We start from the raw sequence: 23442 nt of genomic DNA on the forward strand, positions 1-23442 counted from the left end.
TCCTCCCAGGCCAGGGACCCCCCTCCTCCCCCCTCCTCATCCTCCCCCCTCCTTTTTTCCATGGACTCCTTGCATCAGGCTGGGGTGGGGATATCTTCCAACAGGGCCCCTGGTTTGCTGGGCCCAGCCCCGGTGGGTTTCCCCCTAGGGATGGGGGGTTCAGCCCATCAGCAGTCCCCTTCTGTTTGTTCGGCTCCTAATCGATCACTGGCCTCTGACACAGCCGTGATGTGGCCGTTGCAGCAACATGTCGGCCAGCAACACAGGGTGGAGGGACCCGCCCCCTCTTGGTCATTACCGTACCCCCCTAGAGGTTATGGGTCTGTAGTGGAAGCGGGGAATCTGTGGTCGGCCCCTTATCCAGCCCTTGCGGGTCAGTACGTGCATTCTTATCCTCAACCCTCCTTGTTTAATAGTTCTGGCGTTTCTGGTACGGATACGTTTTCTCTGGTTAGACAACAAGGAAGTAGGGATCAAGGGGTTCCCCCTCAAGCGGGTTTCCTAGGTCACCTCATGGTTCCCCCCCCGGTGCCTACCCCGGATGGGGTTCCTACTCAACAGTTGCATAACCTGTCGTCCCCACGTGCTAACATGCCTTCTTATCCAGCTTCACAGATGCAGCCATCTTCAGTCGCAGGGCAGACGGGCGTGGACGGAGCAGGGTCGCAGCTCCAACAGGAAGAGGCAGCGGGGACTTCGACAGGGCAGCAGGGATCGCACCAAGTTGTTTCGGAAGGCGAGGGCGGAGCGAGATTGGATCTGCAGGAGGCGCAGGCAGCGGTCGGTGAGTATGATGGTTCTACTGTAAGCAACACCTACATGTCCAGTTCTAGCATAGCCACCACCAGTGATGAGTCTGCCCCATCTTCTCCCAGGCAGGGTCAGCGCAAGCTCATTAAAATTCTTAACACCCACTTCGGGGGAACTAAGAGGAAGAGCGTAGATCGGCGGGAGGCAGCGTCTCCTACTCCGGCTGGAGGTCCCCTGGTTAGATGTGAAAACACGGCATTGTTGATAGGCGCAGCATGAGGCACAAGATCAAGAGAGGTCATTATGTTGATATATTTGAACTGACGAAGGTCGCTCAAAAGGAGTTGGCGGCTGCGTGCATGCGAGGGGGAGTCGGGGAGGATGCTTACAGAAACTTTTCGAACTGGGTGACAGGGTACTCCGTTTTCTCAGCTTGTTATTTGGAAACTAGACCTGATGCACTTATAGACGTATGGAAATACCTTCACCTTATTAATGAGATGCATAGTTGTGAACGCCCAGGTACCTGGAGATTGTACGATAAGCTGTTCCGCGAGAAGGTACACGGTCAGCTTTATATGCCCCTGGCTTTTAAGGATGTTGAGATCTGGTTGAGATTAAATAGAGCCCAGGTGTGGGAGGTGAGCATGGGGTACGGTCCCCCTCAGTTAGCCAGGTTTCCGTATGGGGGGAGACGAGGTGCTCCCCAGTCTTCCAAAAACCGTTGTTTCGCCTTTAACAATTCCTCATGCGGGAGGGGGGATTCGTGCCGGTATAGACACGTCTGCACCAATTGTAGAGGCAGTCACCCCCTTAAAGAATGCCCTAGGGGCTCCGTCGGAGTCGGTAGGGGACGGGGAGGGGCGGGGGGTTCTGTCTAAAGCGGACTCCCCCATTATATTCCCTATCCTCTGCAAATGGCTGTCCCTTTACCCAGATGCGGCGCAGGCCTCTTTTCTCAGGGAGGGTTTTCGCCTTGGTTTTCGGCTTCCCATAAATAGTGGGGTGGCGGGTACTGCCGCCAGAAACCTTCGCTCAGCGTATGCACACCCCGACATCCTAGCGGAAAAAGTGGGTAAAGAGATAGGCCTTGGGCGCATGGTGGGTCCTTTTTCATCTCCTCTCATTCAAGACTTAGTCATTTCCCCGGTGGGAATAGTACCTAAGAAGGCCCCAGGAAAATTTAGGTTAATCCAGCATTTATCTTACCCGGCGGGTAAGTCAGTTAATGATGCTATTGACCCCCAAATTAGCTCAGTGGTGTACCAGTCCTTTGATGATGCGTTAGCACTAGTGAGAGAATTTGGCAATGGTGCGCTTATGGCCAAGTTGGACATAGAATCGGCTTTTCGCCTCCTTCCATTGCATCCAGAGTCCTTTAAATTTATGGGTTTTAGAATTCAGAACCGTTACTATGTGGATCGGTGCCTGCCAATGGGCTGTTCAGTATCGTGCGCATATTTTGAGGCTTTTAGTTCATTCCTCCATTGGTGTATCGGGGCGGGGACGGGACATCGCGGCATTGCGCATTATCTGGATGACTTCCTGTTTATAGGTCCGGCTGATTCCCCTAGTTGTAAGGAAACACTGTATGCTGCGCAGGCGTTGTTTCGTGTGATGGGGGTGCCAGTAGCTGCAGACAAAACGGAGGGCCCGGCCACATGCCTGAGGTTTTTAGGTATCGAAATTGACACAGTGGAAGGTTGTTGTCGTTTACCATCTGATAAAGTGGCTAAGTTACAATCCCTGATACAAGAGGTCTTGGCTGTTCCATCTTGTACGTTGCGTAAAGTTCAATCATTGCTAGGTTCTTTTAACTTCGCCTGCCGAGTAATACCCATGGGCCGAGTATTTTGTAGGAAGCTTCAGCTAGCAACGTCAGGCTTGCGTAGTCCCCATTCTCAGGTGCGTTTGTCAACAGAGATTAGGGAGGATCTAGGCATATGGAGTCGTTTTCTAGTGGCTTTCAACGGTGTAAGAGTATGGCCAGCTCACGCAGTAGCTAGTACATCTTTGGATTTGCATACAGACGCATCAGGCTCGAAAGGTTTTGGTGCCTTTTTTCAAGGGGAATGGTGCGCGGCACCCTGGCCGGAATCATGGAGATCCGAAGGCCTGGTGCGAAATCTGTTAACGTTAGAGTTGTTTCCCATCGTTGTGGCTTTGGAGCTGTGGGCTGTCCGGTTGCGCGGCAGGAGCGTGGTTTTTTGGTGCGACAACTTAGGTGTGGTGCAGGCTATTAACAAGCAAAGCGCCTCCTCACGCACGGCGATTAATTTGCTCCGTGTCCTGGTGTTGAGGTGTTTAGAGTCTGATATTACCTTTCGGGCACGTCATGTTCCTGGAGTGGACAACCAAATAGCTGATGCTCTTTCCCGCTTTGAATGGCAGCGTTTTAGATCTCTGGCTCCACATGCAAGTTTAACTGGCTTACAGTGTCCTCCTTATGTTTGGCAGATGGTTCGTTAGGGATAAGGTGGCTAGCAGAAGCGTCCCTGGCTCCGGCAACTAGGAAATGTTATCAAGGGGCATGGGAACGTTGGTTGAGTTACTGCGCATCTTGCAACAGCGACACTTCAGGTCAGATTCCCTCCATTACGGGTTTTATGTGGAAGTGTTACAACGAAGGGGTTTCTAGAGCAAAGATGGGGTCCCTTTTGGCTGGTATTTCATTCACGGCTAAGTTGAACAGCGCGCAGGATCCCACAAAGTCATTTATCATAACTAAAGCGCTGAAGGGTTGGTCCAGGATTCAGCCTATAACTAGCGACACACGCCGGCCGATTGACGGGCAAATTTTAGCCAGATTGATTGCGGCATTGCATTATTTAGCTACAGATGACTATGAGGCTTTGCTATTCGGGCTGGCTTTTTCAATGGCGTATCACGGAGCCTTTAGGGTTAGTGAGTTGGTAGCCAGATCTAAGAACGACATAGGGGGAGCTTTGTTGTTTAGAAATGTTATTTTACAAACTAATGTGATACGTTGTAAGATAGTCAAATCCAAAACGGATCAGCTAGGCAGAGGTCATTGGTTAGCGATTACGGAGCAGCAGGAGACATCCATATGCCCGGTCAAGCTGGCCAATCAATTCGCTAAAATTCGCCCCCCAGGGGAAGGTTTGTGGTTAAGTCATTCGGACAATACGCCAGTAACTAAATTTCAATTTAGTGCTTTGTTAAAACGGGGCCTTGGGGAGGTTGGCCTTAACCCTGTTGAATATGGCACGCATTCTTTCAGAATAGGGGCGGCCACCGCCGCTGCAGCCAGAGGGGCATCTGTCAATGAGATTCAAGCGCTAGGGAGATGGAAGTCACAGGCCTATAAGAAATATATCCGGCCGGATAAATGAGCCTTGTAAGGGCTCTTATATATATATGGTCATGTTCTCTCCTTATGTCTCTCATGGTTCTTTATCGCTTTCATCTCTTCTTTTCTCATCTATCACTTGGTGACCCAGGGTTATGCTGCTCGCTGTGTTAAACGGGGGCATGGAGGGATTTTTCCTCTTGTTTTCCTTGGCAAGGCCTGATTAGTGTGTGTGCCTCCCGGGGTTTACAAGGGGTTTTTACCTACATATGGGTTACCAATTTTCCATTTCCTTTTGTTAAGAATTAAAGAATAAAGATAATTCCAGTTTAGCGAGACAAAATAGATAAAAATAAATAAATAAATCAGTCAATAAACGAGACAAAATAGATAAAATCAATTGCCTTTAGAACTAAAGATAGGATCTTTTTTCCTTTTCCAATATTCGAATTTAGTTGGGGTGGCCCCTCTGGTAGGGAGGGGATACCTCAGCGAAGTGTTATAATTTAAATAAAAATAAAGATAAAATAATAATATAGTTCTGTTTGTTAACACGGTTGTTTGGTGGATCAATTCTCAAACACGGTTATGATTGATGAGACTATTCAATTTGTTTTAGGTTTTTCGGTGAAGAAGACGAGGATATGGGTCGTGGGTCATTCATTTATCTTTTGGGCTGCGAAGCACAGGATAGCGGAGAGTTTGTCCGGTTTCACACACCCAGTTGACATCCGCTGGTTGGGTAAAAGGGGCATGGTATGGGCGGCTTTGATTCCCACGTTAAGGGAAGAAATAGAAGTACACGGTACCCCGGATATAGTGGTCATTCATTTGGGAGGTAATGATGTAGGAAAGGGCAAATCCCTTGATTTAATCATTAATATTCGTGAAGATCTCGCACAGATACATGCCCGATGGCCTTCAATGAAGGTTTGTTGGTCCAACATAATACCTCGATTGTCCTGGAGATCATCTATTCCCCCGGCCACATTGATAAAGGTGGTTAAAAAGATAAATGGATACGCAAGACAGAACATTAGGGGCACGCAGGGGGTTGTCATTAGTCATCCTGGGTTAACGGTAGACAAGAGGCATCTTTTTAGAGCAGATGGGGTTCATTTGTCGCCAGTAGGAACGGTTTTGTTCATAGAGAGGATTTTTTCAGAGCTCAAGGGTTTAGTTTTTTCTTTAGGTGGCGGGCCGCGTGGTCCGTAGGGCACTCGGCTGTGGCAGGAGAGCATGGCAGTCATAAGGTTGTTAAACATACGGTACTTAATGTGTTGGCAATATAGCCTTGGTTCCCTCAATGTTATTAGACTCGTTGGTACTCTTGTAAGGAGTATCAGGTTTTTGCCTAGAAAGGGCTTGACCAGTTTGAGTCAGAGGGTATTGAGTTAATTTATAGTGTATAGTACCGGCCAATAGTTAAGGCGTTAACCTGGGTTGGTGGAAAGGAGGCGATCTTCCACCGTATTGGTTCATGTTGGTTTTAGCTGGCTGCCCTTGCTCTTCGCCACCTCTATAAAGAAAAAGGTCCAAATTGTTTATAGCATTTTGATAGTATTGATAGATAAAATAAAATAAAGATAAATAAAATAAAATAAAAATAAACAAATAATTTAAAAATATTAATGTAATAAAAGGACCTTTTTTATTCCAAACTTAAGTCGGTGTCCGTGTCTTTATTTTATGGTTGTATATGTGGGGATGTTTTAAACAAAGAGGGGAATGCATTTGAAGGGTAATCAACACTATGCATTTTAAAGTTATGCTGGTTGCCAGGAAGTTTGGTTCAGGTGGATCTTCTGCTTTCAAAGCTGGAAGAACGGTGATGCTTCATGCAGTCCAGCTCATGTTATGCATGATATCTTTCATCGCCTCTCTAACAGAGAAATTCTACCCAGATTACATAACTTTCATGCTGATATCCAACTTCCTCATATTCACCTGTTTGCCCAGGTTCCTCAGTCCTGTGATTTATGGCATAAGGAATGAAACATTTTGCAACTACATAAGAAAACTGTACTCATTCAAATTGTAAAGAGTCATTCTTAAGCTAGAACATCTGCTAATCGCCTAATAAAGATATTTGACATTCTAATGGGCTGCATGGAATATTTTTTTTAAAACCTAAATTATGCATCAATTAAAAAGTAGCTCATTAACTAAGTGTTGCTGTTCACTTTCATTAAATACAAATGTATATATCTCAGGAACTAGTCAGAAATTAAGACATTATAAAATGTCAGAGATCAATGGGAAATAGTTAAAGCTATATTTATCTATCTATCTATCTATCTATCTATCTATCTATCTATCTATCTATCTATCTATCTATCTATCTATCTATCCATATCTATCTATCTATCTATCTATCTATCTACCCTTACAGTACTGGGGTCATGAATTCAATTCCAGACCATGGCCTTTAATCTGTGTGGAGTTTGTATGTTCTCCCCGTGTTTGCGAGGGTTTCCTCCGGGTGCTCCGGTTTTCTCCCACATTCCAAAAACATACTGGTAGGTTAATTGGCTGCTAACAAATTGACCCTAGTTTGTGTATGTGTGTTAGGGAACTTAGACAGTAAGCTCCAATGGGGGCAAGTACTGATGTGAGTGAGATCTTTGTACAGCGCTGCAAAATTAGTGGCGCTATATAAATAAATGGTGATGATGATGATATATATAGATATATATACACGAGAGGTTACAGTACTTTTACAAATAAAAATAAGTGGAACAAATCTCTAAGGAACATTATATGTCATTTTACATGATGCCATATTAATAGAGTATGTCATATACTGTAAATACAAACCGTTCAGCATTAGCATGAGGGTGCAATGTAGTCATAAAAATACACATAGTAGTACATATAATACATGGAATAAGCAGGTGGCGGTCTCTGAAGATTGAAGTAGGGAAGATTTTTGTAGAAAAATCCATGTTTGGGAAACAAGAAAACAACATCATGATTAATGCATACATATCATTAGTACCAATTTCTGGTGTTGAAGTCGCATAATTAGATGAAGTCGGCTAAATTGATTAATATTGGTTTACCGTGCGATTGTGAGTAGTATGTCACATCATGTCAGGGTTAATAGCGCAATCGTATAGGTAAACAGCACGTAAACTTTTATTCACACCTACATTTCTAAATACTACACATTTATTAAAGTTCCAACACACATTTGTTTATTAATAAATTAATTAGAGATTATTTATACATAGATATATCTACAGTAAAGATATTTATGGTTAAGGTCCTCAGAAATGTATGAAGTTTGGTCTCATATTAATCCATATTTTACCAGCAGAAATCCAATTTCAACAGAGGAGTGATCAAAAGCACTCTGTTTATGGATCAGTTTAAACTGTTTTTTCAGCGGGAAGACACGTATGTAACAAATGGAGTAAGTTGCCCCCACCTTTAGAAAGAGGATCAATTGAACTGACCTATGACCAGCAGTCTACTGGAACATCGTAAACCCTGGACTAATGAAGACATTTCTTAGTATTATCTGTGTATAATTGGGAAATCATAATTGTTTTTTTCTAAACCAAACTGAATATAAATGGGCTTCTGTTACAGAAACAGTCTCCTTACCAACATCAGCTTTGATGACTGTTCCTGGATCCAGGGTGCGCTGCGTATGTATCGGTTATACTTTGTAACACTCTTATTGTATTTTGCTGCTTATTACTATAAAATCTCTTTTGTGCTTTGGAACCACATTGATCGCATCGGACAATCGGTATTGGCGACAATATACATGGATGTAACAATTTGGGGGCTCGTGATTGATGCCACACTACTCAAGGATTTGCAAAGCCTACAGATTTTGGTTTAACAACAAAGGGTGGAGACGTGTCATATACAGGAAAGAACGTAAATAGTTTTGTACCTTTTACCATCCATTGTTGCTAAACCTAATATCCGCATTTTGTAATTTTAGAGATGCTGGTGTTAATCATTTTGCGATTAACACGTGGTTTGTTTGCATAGCATACGCTTATATTTTGCTATACATTTACCACATGTTTAAATGGTTATACTGATAGATATTGCTGTTGTATTTTATAGTGAAAGGAATTGTTAAAACCTCTGAGAAATTATTACCAACATTTGGGGAAATATTTTTATGTACAGAAAGCAAAAGTGTATGTGAACTGTGAATTGTGTGATTGTGAAAGTAAAGAGGCTGTTGAAGAAACAGGGTGTAAAATTGACATTAAGGTTGGTATACAAGGTATACATTAAAAACAAAGGTTTTTGTGATAATCCCAATTGTAATCGTAGAGCGCACAGATAACTTGTACCTGTAAGATGTGCGATCGGACTGCACATGTTGCATGTGCAACCGTGATTGTGGATTGTGGATGGTCTGAGGAAATTCACTGGAAAGGGTGGTATTTTTTAGGGATGTGCACGGGCGACTTTTGAGGTCTCGTGTTTTGTGTTTTGGATCCGGATTTTCTCGATGTTTTGGGTTCGGATTTGTTTCGCAAAACACCTGCCGAAAGGTTTTGGTTCGGATTTAAGGTTTTAGATTCGGATTTTTTTTGAAAAAAGCATAAAAAGTTAAAAAATCAAGTTTTTGGGCTTATTTTCACTCCTACGCTATTATTGACCTCAATAACATTCAATAACAAGCATGTCCACTAATTTACCGTGTATTCTGAACACCTCACAATATAGTTATTAGTCCAAAATGTTGCAACAAGCTATCTTTCTGGACTGCGTAGTGGAGTGGTCCCCACAATATAATAAGAAAACCATCAACTGGTCTTAATCGCACCAAAACATGTACCTGGACTGCGTAGAGGAGTGGGTCACCACAATATAAATTAAAAACCCTGAACTTGTATGATTCGCACCAATAATGTACCTGGACTGCGTAGAGGAGTGGGTCACCACAACATATATAATAAGAAAACCCTGAACTTGTATGATTCGCACCAATAATGTACCTGGACTGCGTAGAGGAGTGGGTCACCACAATATAAATTAAAAACCCTGAACTTGTATGATTCGCACCAATAATGTACCTGGACTGCGTAGAGGAGTGGGTCACCACAATATAAATTAAAAACCCTGAACTTGTATGATTCACACCAATAATGTACCTGGACTGCGTAGAGGAGTGGGTCACCACAATATAAATTAAAAACCCTGAACTTGTATGATTCGCAACAAATAATGTACCTGGACTGCGTAGAGGAAAGGGTCACCACAATATATATAATAAGAAAACCATCAACTGGTATGAATCGCACCGAATAATGTACCTGGACTGCGTAGAGGAGTGGGTCACCACAATATAAATTAAAAACCCTGAACTTGTATGATTCGCACCAATAATGTACCTGGACTGCGTAGAGGAGTGGGTCACCACAATATAAATTAAAAACCCTGAACTTGTATGATTCGCACCAATAATGTACCTGGACTGCGTAGAGGAGTGGGTCACCACAATATAAATTAAAAACCCTGAACTTGTATGATTCGCACCAATAATGTACCTGGACTGCGTAGAGAAGTGGGTCACCACAATATATATAATAAGAAAACCATCAACTTGTATGATTTGCACCAATGATGTACCTGGACTGCGTAGAGGAGTGGGTCACCACAATATAAATTAAAAACCCTGAACTTGTATGATTCGCACCAATAATGTACCTGGACTGCGTAGAGGAGTGGGTCACCACAATATAAATTAAAAACCCTGAACTTGTATGATTCGCACCAATAATTATTATTATTATTATTAATATTTATTTATAAGGCGCTACAAGGCATCCGCAGCGCCGTACAGAGACAAACAAAATCACAATACAATGGGAGACAGCACAGTACAGTAAACACAGCAACTCAGTACGCTCAATGCACAGCTAGAGAGGGCGGGGAAAGGGGAGGGAGGATCCGAAAACGACGGGGCCCAAGAAGGGGGGCGCGGAAGACAGGGAGACCCCCAGGGGGGAGGAGGGAGCGAAAGTGGACGTGGGGTGGAGGACCTTTCAGGAGGAGGGCTAAGTAGCTGGAGAGCAGAGTTAGAAGTGGTGGAAACAGGAGGAGAGATGGCCCTGCTCAGAGGAGCGTACAATCTAAGGGGAGGGGTGGACAGACAGAGAGACGCAGGGGAGAGAGGGAGAGTAGGGGGACAGAGGCAGAAGATAAGGTAGGAAGTTAAGTGGGAGACAGAAAGGCTTTAAGAAAAAGGTGGGTTTTTAGGGCCCATTTGAAGCTGGACAGATTAGGGGAAGTTCTGATGGAGGGAGGGAGCTTGTTCCAGTGGAGGGGGGCAGCGCGGGCGAAGTCTTGGATACGCGCGTGGGAGGAGGTTATAAGGGGGGAAGAGAGGCGACGGTCAGAGGCAGAACGGAGAGGGCGGGATGGAGCATGAATAGAGAGGAGGGTGGAAATGTAGGGCGCAGTGGAGTTGGCGAGGGCCTTGTAGGTGAGTGTAAGGAGCTTAAAGAGGATTCTGAAGGGGAATGGGAGCCAGTGAAGGGCTAGGTAGAGGGGGGAGACAAAAGAGGAGCGGCGAGAGAGGAAAATAAGCCTAGCTGCAGCGTTAAGGACGGATCGAAGGGGATCGAGATGAGAGTGGGGGAGGCCAGTGAGGAGGAGGTTGCAGTAGTCCAGGCGGGAGATGATCAGAGAGTGGATAAGGCATTTGGTGGCATCTTGGGAGAGGAAGGGCCGGATGCGAGCGATGTTGCGCAGCTGGAAGCGGCAGGATTTAGCAAGAGAGAGGATGTGGGGGCCAAAGGAGAGAGAGGAGTCGAGGATGACACCAAGGCAGCGAAGTTGGGGGACAGGCGAGATAGAGGTATTGTCGACAGTGATGGAGAGGTCAGAAGGGGATGGGGTATGAGAGGGAGGAAAAACTATGAGCTCAGTTTTGGCAAGGTTAAGTTTGAGGAATCGAGTGGACATCCAGGAGGAGATGGCAGAGAGGCAGGCGGACACCCTAGAGAGGAGGGAGGGAGAGAGATCAGGAGAGGAGAGGTATAGTTGAGTGTCGTCAGCGTAAAGGTGGTAGCTGAAGCCGAAGGAGCTGATGAGTTCACCCAGGGAGGAGGTGTATAGAGAGAAGAGTAAGGGTCCCAGAACAGAGCCCTGAGGGACCCCAACTGGAAGGGTGGATGGGGGGGAGAGAGACCCAGAGGTGGTGACAGAGAAGGAACGGTGAGTAAGGTAAGAGGTGAACCAGGACAGGACTGGGCCGGAGAGGCCGAAAGACTGGAGGGTGTGAAGGAGGAGGGGGTGGTCAACGGTGTCAAAGGCTGCAGAGAGGTCAAGGAGGATGAGAAGGGAGAAGTGGCCCCTGGCTTTTGCAGAGAGGAGGTCATTGGTGACTTTAGCCAGGGCAGTTTCAGTGGAGTGGAGGGGGCGGAAACCAGACTGGAGAGGATCAAGGAGGGAGTATTCAGAAAGGTAGGAGGTGAGACGGCTGCAGACGAGCCTCTCAAGAATTTTGGAGGCAAAAGGGAGAAGAGATATGGGGCGATAGTTCGAGAGAGAAGTGGGGTCGAGATTAGGTTTCTTAAGAATGGGGGATACGAGAGCATGTTTGAAGGAGGAGGGGAAGATGCCAGTGGAGAGGGAGAGATTAAAGAGGTGATAATAATGTATCTGGACTGCGTAGAGGAGTGGGTCACCACAATATATATAATAAGAAAACCCTGAACTTGTATGATTCGCACCAATAATGTACCTGGACTGCGTAGAGGAGTGGGTCAGCACAATATAAATTAAAAACCCTGAACTTGTATGATTCGCACCAATAATGTACCTGGACTGCGTAGAGGAGTGGGTCACCACAATATAAATTAAAAACCCTGAACTTGTATGATTCGCACCAATAATGTACCTGGACTGCGTAGAGGAGTGGGTCACCACAATATATATAATAAGAAAACCATCAACTGGTATGAATCGCACCGAATAATGTACCTGGACTGCGTAGAGGAGTGGGTCACCACAATATAAATTAAAAACCCTGAACTTGTATGATTCGCACCAATAATGTACCTGGACTGCGTAGAGGAGTGGGTCACCACAATATAAATTAAAAACCCTGAACTTGTATGATTCGCACCAATAATGTACCTGGACTGCGTAGAGGAGTGGGTCACCACAATATAAATTAAAAACCCTGAACTTGTATGATTCGCACCAATAATGTACCTGGACTGCGTAGAGAAGTGGGTCACCACAATATATATAATAAGAAAACCATCAACTTGTATGATTTGCACCAATGATGTACCTGGACTGCGTAGAGGAGTGGGTCACCACAATATAAATTAAAAACCCTGAACTTGTATGATTCGCACCAATAATGTACCTGGACTGCGTAGAGGAGTGGGTCACCACAATATAAATTAAAAACCCTGAACTTGTATGATTCGCACCAATAATGTATCTGGACTGCGTAGAGGAGTGGGTCACCACAATATATATAATAAGAAAACCCTGAACTTGTATGATTCGCACCAATAATGTACCTGGACTGCGTAGAGGAGTGGGTCACCACAATATAAATTAAAAACCCTGAACCTGTATGATTCGCACCAATAATGTACCTGGACTGCGTAGAGGAGTGGGTCACCACAATATAAATTAAAAACCCTGAACTTGTATGATTCGCACCAATAATGTACCTGGACTGCGTAGAGGAGTGGGTCACCACAATATATATAATAAGAAAACCATCAACTGGTATGAATCGCACCGAATAATGTACCTGGACTGCGTAGAGGAGTGGGTCACCACAATATAAATTAAAAACCCTGAACTTGTATGATTCGCACCAATAATGTACCTGGACTGCGTAGAGGAGTGGGTCACCACAATATAAATTAAAAACCCTGAACTTGTATGATTCGCACCAATAATGTACCTGGACTGCGTAGAGGAGTGGGTCACCACAATATAAATTAAAAACCCTGAACTTGTATGATTCGCACCAATAATGTACCTGGACTGCGTAGAGAAGTGGGTCACCACAATATATATAATAAGAAAACCATCAACTTGTATGATTTGCACCAATAATGTACCTGGACTGCGTAGAGGAGTGGGTCACCACAATATAAATTAAAAACCCTGAACTTGTATGATTCGCACCAATAATGTACCTGGACTGCGTAGAGGAGTGGGTCACCACAATATATATAATAAGAAAACCATCAACTTGTATGATTCGCACCAATAATGTACCTGGACTGCGTAGAGGAGTGGGTCACCACAATATAAATTAAAAACCCTGAACTTGTATGATTCGCACCAATAATGTACCTGGACTGCGTAGAGGAGTGGGTCACCACAATATAAATTAAAAACCCTGAACTTGTATGATTCGCACCAATAATGTACCTGGACTGCGTAGAGGAGTGGGTCACCACAATATAAATTAAAAACCCTGAACTTGTATGATTCGCACCAATAATGTACCTGGACTGCGTAGAGGAGTGGGTCACCACAATATATATAATAAGAAAACCATCAACTGGTATGAATCGCACCGAATAATGTACCTGGACTGCGTAGAGGAGTGGGTCACCACAATATAAATTAAAAACCCTGAACTTGTATGATTCGCACCAATAATGTACCTGGACTGCGTAGAGGAGTGGGTCACCACAATATAAATTAAAAACCCTGAACTTGTATGATTCGCACCAATAATGTACCTGGACTGCGTAGAGGAGTGGGTCACCACAATATAAATTAAAAACCCTGAACTTGTATGATTCGCACCAATAATGTACCTGGACTGCGTAGAGAAGTGGGTCACCACAATATATATAATAAGAAAACCATCAACTTGTATGATTTTCACCAATAATGTACCTGGACTGCGTAGAGGAGTGGGTCACCACAATATAAATTAAAAACCCTGAACTTGTATGATTCGCACCAATAATGTACCTGGACTGCGTAGAGGAGTGGGTCACCACAATATATATAATAAGAAAACCATCAACTTGTATGATTCGCACCAATAATGTACCTGGACTGCGTAGAGGAGTGGGTCACCACAATATAAATTAAAAACCCTGAACTTGTATGATTCGCACCAATAATGTACCTGGACTGCGTAGAGGAGTGGGTCACCACAATATATATAATAAGAAAACCATCAACTTGTATGATTCGCACCAATAATGTACCTGGACTGCGTAGAGGAGTGGGTCACCACAATAATATTAAAAAACCCTACACAGGTCTGAATTCCACCCAAAAAGTTTATGGACTGCGTAGTGTAGTGTTCCCCACAATATTATTTAAAATTTTTGCAGCAACAGTCAACGTTGTTTAATATCTGATACACCTCTATCTGGACTGCATAGTGGAGTGGCCCCGGTACCCATTTTGGTACCGGGGCCACAATACCTCCTCCAAACATGGTACAGACCATTCGTCATTGAGATCCCATCAAGTATGTTAAAGACAGACAGGGTCGAAGTGTTATTGGTTGACTTTGTAAACCAAAAATCTGTCCCTGTTGCACATAGTAGTGCAATGAAGACTGACTTTTTTCATTTAAAGGCACCATCTTTCAAGTGTAGTGTTTGTAAGTCATATTATACTTTTGGTAAAATTGGTTTATTTTGTTCCTCTTTATGGTAACTACTAATAGAATTAAAGTATTAAATAGAAGTGGCAGTTCCTCTTTATGGGAATTAGTAATAGAATTAAAGTATTAAATAGAATTAAAGTATTCAATAGAGTGGTATAGAGTGGTAGTGTGGTATAGAGTGGTCCCCACAATATAATAATAAAACCCTCAACTGGTCTGAATTCCACCAAACAAGTATCTGGACTGCGTAGTGGGGTGGCCCCGGTACCCAATTTGATACCGGGGCCACAATAAAATAAATACACCCTCAACTTGTCTGAATTCCACCAAACAAGTATCTGGACTGCGTAGTGGGGTGGCCCCGGTACCCAATTTGATACCGGGCCACAATAAAATAAATACACCCTCAACTGGTCTGAATTCCACCAAACAAGTATCTGGACTGCGTAGTGGGGTGGCCCCGGTACCCAATTTGATACCGGGCCACAATAAAATAAATACACCCTCAACTGGTCTGAATTCCACCAAACAAGTATCTGGACTGCGTAGTGGGGTGGCCCCGGTACCCAATTTGATACCGGGGCCACAATAAAATAAATACACCCTCAACTGGTCTGAATTCCACCAAACAAGTATCTGGACTGCGTAGTGGGGTGGCCCCGGTACCCAATTTGATACCGGGGCCACAATACCTCCTCCAATTTCCAAGTGTAGTGTTTATAACATCTTAACACTACACTAATTCTAGCACGTCAAAACCTCTTGTTTTAAATAATGACAGGGCATTTAACTTTTGATTTAATTTATTGAATTTGTTGGCATTTTCTTTTACTTTTTGAACATGGCAAACGACTGTTGAATGGTCACATAATGCCAAAAAAAAAGTTGCAAGATGGAATTGTCCTTGGGCCCTCCCACCCACCCTTATGTTGTTGAAATAGGACATGCACACTTTAACAAACCAATCATTTCAGCGACAGGGCCTACCAAACAACTGTGGCTGAAATGATTGGTTTGATTGGGCCCCCACACCAATAAAACAATTCATCTCTCCCTGTATAAACTAAACAGGCTCTACTGAGGAAAGATGTCGTCCTCATCCTCAACCTCTGATTCCTCTCCCCCTACAGTGTGTACTTCCTCCTCCTCACACATTATCAATTCGTCCCCGCTGGACTCCACAACCACAGTCCCTCTGTACTGTCTGGAGGGCAGTGCTGTACTTCATTGAGTAATTGATTATTCATTTTTATAAACATCATTTTTTCAACGTTGTGAGGAAGCAACCTCCTTCGCCGCTCACTGACCAGGTTCCCCGCTGCACTAAAAACTCTTTCCGAGTACACACTGGAGGGGGGACAACTCAGTTAAAAAATAGAGCCAGTTTGTACAGGGGCTTCCAAACTGCCTTTTGGAGTTCTAGCACGTCACTACCTCTAGTTAATTTAGATTGCAAGGCTTGTAAATATAAATACTTTGAACATAAAAAAAGCAGGCTGCACAGACTGTGGAGCTAGAAAGTGAAATTAAATGGTCCACGTTACTTTGGTGGCTATCTATGCCCCCCCCCCCCCCCCCGCCCTACACTTGTAGTTGAATATAAATAAAGCAGCCTGCATAGACAGTAGAACTAGAAATTCAAATATACAAAGAAATGGACAAAGGCAGTTTGGTATCTGTCTGCATCAGATCCCCTCTCCATTAGGAGTAAAACAGAAAACTTTTCAGCCGTTATATAATCTAGAATATAAATAGAAATTGAGAAAGGCAATTTGGTATCCATCTGCATCATAATCATCAACATCCTCCTCAGCGCCAGCTACATCAATATCCTCCTCCCAGTGTACAACATTCACACCTTCATTAGCCAAATCTGTAACTGGACTGTGGGTGATCCTTGCAGCATATGCAGAGGGAGTGCTGCAAATGCTGGATGGAGTCACCTCTTCCCGTACAGTGATGGGAAGGTCAGGGTTCACAACCAACAGCACCCTTTGACTCACCTTGGGGATTTGTGATGTCATCTGTTTAGAAGGCAGAGTTCTTTGCTGTTTTGTTGTTGTTGCTGACAGCATAACTCTCTTAAATTTTTTGTTTTGTAGGGGGGGGAGGAGGGCTTAGATCCTTGGGTGAAGCTGGACCACTAGTCATGAACACGGGCCAGGGCCTAAGCCGTTCCTTGCCACTACATGTCGTAAATGGCATATTGCCAACTTTACGTTTCTCCTCAGATGATTTTAAGTTTCTCTTTTTGCTATTTTTTGAGAACTTGGGCTTTTTGGATTTTACATGCCCTGTACTAGGAGATTGGGCATCGGGCTTGCCAGACGACGTTGATGGCATTTCATCATCTATGTCATGACTAGTGGCAGCAGCTTCAGCATTAGGAGGAAGTGGGTCTTGATCTTTCCCTACTTTATCCTCCAAATTTTGGTTTTCCATTATATGTAGCACAAGAGAGCGTACCCCTAAGCCACACACACTCGGCAAAGCCTTTAAAAATTATATGCGGCACAGGAGAGTACCACTGAACTTATACACTGCTGAATCAGTGAACTTTGTAATAGCAGTACCACTGGACTTATACACTCCTGAATCAGGGAACTGTGTAATAGCAGTACCACTGGACTTATACACTGCTGAATCAGTGAACTTTGTAATAGCCGTACCACTGAACTTATACACTGCTGAATCAGTGAACTTTGTAATAGCAGTACCACTGGACTTTTACTGCTGAATGTGTGAACTTGGTAATATTGCAGTACCAATGGGCTTATATACTGCTGGATTGGCTTTGCAAATTTGGTTATAATTATTTATTTATTTTTATTTTTTTTATAACTTTTTTTTCTATTTTTAAAAAACTTGGGAATAATGGGGAAATAACTATGCCCTTAGAAGCACAGAGCACAGGACACAGCACCACTGGACTGAACAGGACACAGCGCAGGACCCAGCAGCACTACTGAACTCAGCAGGACAGAGCACAGGACACAGCACCACTGGACTGATACTGCAGAATGTGTGAACTTTGTAATATTGCAGAACCACTGGACTTTTACTGCTGAATGTGTGAACTTGGTAATATTGCAGTACCAATGGGCTTATACTGCAGGATTGGTTGTGCAAATTTTGTTGTAATTAAAAAAAAATGTAATTAGTTTTTTGTATTTTTTTTAAATAATTTTTTTTTATTTTTTTAAACACTTTGGAATATTGGGGAAATAACTATGCCCTTAGAAGCACAGAGCACAGGACACAGCACCACTGGACTGAACAGGACACAGCACAGGACCCAGCAGCACCACTGACCTCAGAAGGACAGAGCACAGAACACAGCACCACTGGACTGAGCACAGCACAGCACAGCACAGCACAGCACAGAACTTAACTGAACAGCACAGAATTTAACTGAACAGCACGAGATATAGCAGGACAGAGGACCACCTAACACACCCTCCCTCTACCCTGATCAATGCCCGAGTGAAGATGGCGGCGACTAGCGGGGAATTTATAGGATCCGAGTATCGCGAGATCCGACAACGGGATTATGAGTCAGAGCCTCAGTTTCAGATTTGAATTTGGCGCCAATACCCGGATCTGTCTCGGATCCGACTCGGATCGGCAACGTTCGGGTGGGCACGGATTTCATAAATCCGAGTGCGCTCATCTCTAGTATTTTTCATTTCAATATTTAGTGCTTCCAGTTCTAAAGTACTCAGAAGGAACTTCACTGGAAAGGCAGAGTATTGTTTTGTGCTGTGGCGCATAGAAGATTCCATCTCCACACGAGCACAAAACATTTATATTTCCGATTCTCCAGTGGAAAGTGCCTGTGTTAGAAGTGAGTGGACTAGCAGGGGTTTATTGCTGCAAAACACTGAGGATTCTGTTTCCAAATGGGTGCTACACAAACGTGTGAGATGAGCGGTGTAACCAAAGTACAGGTTAAGCAAGGACCTAGAGGATCGGCGAAGTATATTATAAGTGTATAATATGGTATGTACGCAACAGCGTACTGTGATAAATGAGTCAATATGACCTATGAATATGTGAAATCCTTTTCTAAAGTTGGTAGTTTTCCAGTGATATTGAGTACTGTTAGAGATAAAACTTTGTTTGATAAAATCACTAAAACTGAGGATTAAGCAACCTGACTGTTTAAAACTGTGGTGTGTGGCACGAGAGAGCATGTGTAGTGGAAGGTAGCGTTGCGAAACAAAGAGAAGTGAGCGCAAGCGCGCCCCGCTACCATGTGCGGTTGGGGGGAAAAGTAAAACCGATATTAAAAACAAGTTAACCCGTGCATGATACTCATGCATTCTAGTCAAATCAAGCTACTTAAGGTGTTAAAAAGGTTCTTGTCATGCATTTGGGGCTAGGCCAGGCCTCCTCAGGGGAAGAGCGTTACTTCCCGACGTAAGCGCCCTTTTTTAACATGGTTTTGTCCACATGTCACCACCTCATCATTTTTCTCCATCACCTCATCCTTCATCTTTATCGCCACATCTATCCAGATGTCTATCCAGACACAGGGATCTCTCTCAGCGGTCCTGAGTATCACACTCCTCTCGCTCTGTCACCCCCGGCAACCACCAACCACTCCCCACTGTCACCCACGGCAACCACCAACCACTCCCAACTGTCACCCCCGGTAAAAACTAACCACTCCCCACTGTCACCCCCGGCAACCACCCACCACTCCCAACTGTCACTTCTTCAAGAAATATATATATATTTTTTTAAATCTTTATAAACACTTTTAACAATTAACAAATTAAATTAACAAACTAAAAACATCTTAGTATACCAAATTTCAGCCCTTTCTGAGTTTTTTTTTCCACACACACTAAGAATTTAGTAGGTCAGTGAATAACTTCGCCCAGCAGGTGGCGCTACAGCAAATTTCAGCCCTTTCTGAGTTTTTTTTTCCACACACACTAAGAATTTAGTAGGTCAGTGTATAACTTCGCCCAGCAGGTGGCGCTGCAGCTTGTTTTGTTTTTTTTTGCACACACAGACACACGCCACTAGGCTTTTATATAGTAGATAATAAAAATAACAGAAACAGCTAATATCCCATATTGAGTGATATACAAGATAATGTTCCAGAAGAAGATAATGAACCCACTGTTGTTTTAACCATTGCCCATGCAGTTAACATACAAGAAATGCCATGTAGGCAAGTAAAGGGAGCTGTCCCACCAACGGGGGCAGTGGCTGAAAGCAGTGAGTCTAGTGTAGGAGTCAGTAGGTGGGGGAATATCCATTCTACTGAAAGAGTGCTTTCATCAATTAGTCCTGAATGTAGTGATTTGGTGGGCTTACATCCAGTCCGTACAATAGCAATTCCTAATGGGAAAGCGGACAAAGATGTTGTAGTTCCCATAAGACATGTAGCAATGCATTGTCCATGGACTAGGTTTGAATTACGTTCAATTATTTCTGATTTCCGAGACCCAAAGAAAGATTTGGCAAAATGTCAGAAATTTGTTAAATATTTGGGTAATGCTCAATAATCAACTAATAAATATTGGCGAGTGGTGTTGAGGGCCTGTCTTCCTCCTTATATTGGCATACAAAAAGTTATAAAGGATTGTCAATTGGAGGAAGATAATTCCTTAACAGACAAAGATAATCAAGCAAATATCAAAAAACATAACCATCCAATTGGGTGTCTATTTTCCAGTAGTACTGGACTGTAGCAAAATTTTTAATATTAGACAATGGGATAGTGAACCTGCAGTAGATTATTTTTCCTGAGCCTTGGCAAGAAATTAAAGAGGGTTACAGCGCTGACAAAAATGAATATCCAGATCAATTAAAATAATAATTAATGAAAATGCTCCTAATATTTCTTGACTATACACTATTATTATTATTATTATTAATATTTATTTATAAGGCGCTACAAGGCATCCGCAGCGCCGTACAGAGACAAACAAAATCACAATACAATGGGAGACAGCACAGTACAGTAAACACAGCAACTCAGTACGCTCAATGCACAGCTAGAGAGGGCAGGGAACGGGGAGGGAGGATCCGAAAACGACGGGGCCCAAGAAGGGGGGCGCGGAAGACAGGGAGACCCCCAGGGGGGAGGAGGGAGCGAAAGTGGACGTGGGGTGGAGGACCTTTGAGGAGGAGGAGGGCTAAGTAGCTGGAGAGCAGAGTTAGAAGTGGTGGAAACAGGAGGAGAGATGGCCCTGCTCAGAGGAGCGTACAATCTAAGGGGAGGGGTGGACAGACAGAGAGACGCAGGGGAGAGAGGGAGAGTAGGGGGACAGAGGCAGAAGATAAGGTAGGAAGTTAAGTGGGAGACAGAAAGGTTTTAAGAAAAAGGTGGGTTTTTAGGGCCCGTTTGAAGCTGGACACATTTGGGGAAGTTCTGATGGAGGGAGGGAGCTTGTTCCAGTGGAGGGGGGCAGCGCGGGCGAAGTCTTGGATACGCGCGTGGGAGGAGGTTATAAGGGGGGAAGAGAGGCGACGGTCAGAGGCAGAACGGAGAGGGCGGGATGGAGCATGAATAGAGAGGAGGGTGGAGATGTAGGGCGCAGTGGAGTTGGCGAGGGCCTTGTAGGTGAGTGTGAGGAGCTTAAAGAGGATTCTGAAGGGGAATGGGAGCCAGTGAAGGGCTAGGTAGAGGGGGGAGACAAAAGAGGAGCGGCGAGAGAGGAAAATAAGCCTAGCTGCAGCGTTAAGGACGGATCGAAGGGGATCGAGATGAGAGTGGGGGAGGCCAGTGAGGAGGAGGTTGCAGTAGTCCAGGCGGGAGATGATCAGAGAGTGGATAAGGCATTTGGTGGCATCTTGGGAGAGGAAGGGCCGGATGCAACACTATGAAAACAATAAACAAAGTGGTTCTCATAAAAACACTAAAATGGATTATTTTGACAATCATCATCATTATCATTATCATTTATTTATATAGCGCCACTAATTCTGCAGCGCTGTGCAGAGAATTCATTCACATCAGTCCCTGCCCCATTGGAGCTTACAGTCTAAATTCCCTAATATAGACACACACACTCACACACAGACAGACTAGGGTCAATTTTTGATAGGAGTCAATTAACCTAACAGTATGTTTTTGGAGTGTGGGAGGAACCGGAGCACCCGGAGGAAACCCATGCAAACACGGGGAGAACATACAAACTCCTCACAGATAAGGCCATGGTCGGGAATCAAACTCATGACCCCAGTGCTGTGAGGCAGAAGTGCTAACCACTAGGCCACTGTGCTGCCCCAATCAATACATATACAAAAATCCTCCACATAAAATTAATATTTGTTCAGTATAATGTAATCACAAATATATTCATTAATAACTATATATCATAATATATGGCGAAAATCAACACAATAATTTTGTATAGAGAAACTATGTAAATATAGATGGTATAATCATATCACCATATTATAACATGCTATTGTAACAAAAAATAAATTTTCCAAAAGGATATTCATTGGTTTGGAAACATAAGAATCAATCCAGCTTCTGAATTCCACAGTGTATATATGCCGTAGGTTACCAAATAGATACTGCTTCTCCAGCTAAAGATCATTGGCAGCAATGACAAAATATACGGGGTTACCAGATATAAAAGATGATATGCATCACAGGGAAGTAGCCGTTTCAGTATTAATGGATGGCCTCAAGGAAAATTTAAAAACCAGGGTACAAACCTCATTACCTAACTGGAGAGTGATCACAGTAGATGCCCTCAGGGAATCTGCTATAGAACATGATAAAAATATATGTATAAAGAAAGAGGTGCAGAGTGAGAGGTTAATGATGGTAAGTATCCAGGCACTAGAAGGACTACACACACACAGACTCACAACACATATTATGGGAAACAGAAACGACAGGAGTCAGTGAGGTATTTTAGAAGCTTTAAAGTAAAGAACTGTAAAGAAATGTATAGAGGGGAATATTGGAACTACAGAAAGTTTGGTACCAACAACAAAGGAGATATACACCTGTCTCTGAGGTTTCCCATTAGTTGCCGACACACATTATAGCAGCAAATGCTTTGAGGAAGAACAGTAACCATCATTAGGGGTTAGGTCATACATGTGTCCTACAACCAGTTAGGTTAATTGAAAATCTTAAGGAAGAACCCAAAGTGACAGTTGATGTATCTGGCTTAAAACTAACCTTTCTTGTAGATACAGGTCAGATCAGTGATAACTTCTAACTTAAGTTTACAGGTTGCTAAACAAAAACTGTTCCAGCTATGGGAGTAATGGGAAAAGTGCAACATTATCCTTTGACTAAACTTGCAGAGGTTACCATCGGGCCCCTGCATACCAAGCATTAATTTCTCTTGGCTGCAGCGGCTCCTACTAACTTACTGGGCAGAGATTAATTATGCAAAATGGGATGTGTTATATATTGTACCCCAGATGATTTATTTCTGGATATTCCAGGAAAGTTTGCTTCGAGGTACAAGATATACTAGACATCCCACAAAGGCTAATGATGTACTCTACTGTTCTAGATCAATGTCCATCTCAGGTGGAGGTAATCGCAAATACGAGGTTCCTTATGGACCAAAGATGGAAAAGTCACTGGATTGATTGCAAACGTAGCCCCTGTAATGGTTCACTTAAAAAGTGATATGCAAGTTCCAAAAATACCACAATACTCATTAAAACCAGAGGTGGAATTAGGAGTTTATCCTGTGCTTGAAAGGTTGCTGCACAAGGAATTTTAATTCATATATCCAGTGCAGCTAACAGTCCAATTTTCATAGTAAAGAAGAATGGGGGGAGGAGCTAC

At 43.6% G+C, this 23442-nt stretch overlaps 1 protein-coding gene across 1 annotated transcript; it reads left to right on the forward strand.

Moving 5' to 3' along the window:
• Positions 1 to 5654, forward strand: LOC142140697 (uncharacterized). Its single transcript, XM_075198488.1, has 2 exons — positions 1 to 784; positions 4680 to 5654. The coding sequence occupies exons 1-2, from the start codon at positions 61 to 63 to the stop codon at positions 5273 to 5275; spliced, it is 1320 nt and encodes a 439-aa protein (XP_075054589.1). The 5' UTR covers positions 1 to 60; the 3' UTR covers positions 5276 to 5654.
• The last annotated feature ends 17788 nt before the right edge of the window (positions 5655 to 23442 follow it).

The sequence above is a fragment of the Mixophyes fleayi genome, chromosome 2, assembly GCF_038048845.1.
Source record: "Mixophyes fleayi isolate aMixFle1 chromosome 2, aMixFle1.hap1, whole genome shotgun sequence".
Lineage (NCBI taxonomy): Eukaryota > Metazoa > Chordata > Amphibia > Anura > Limnodynastidae > Mixophyes > Mixophyes fleayi.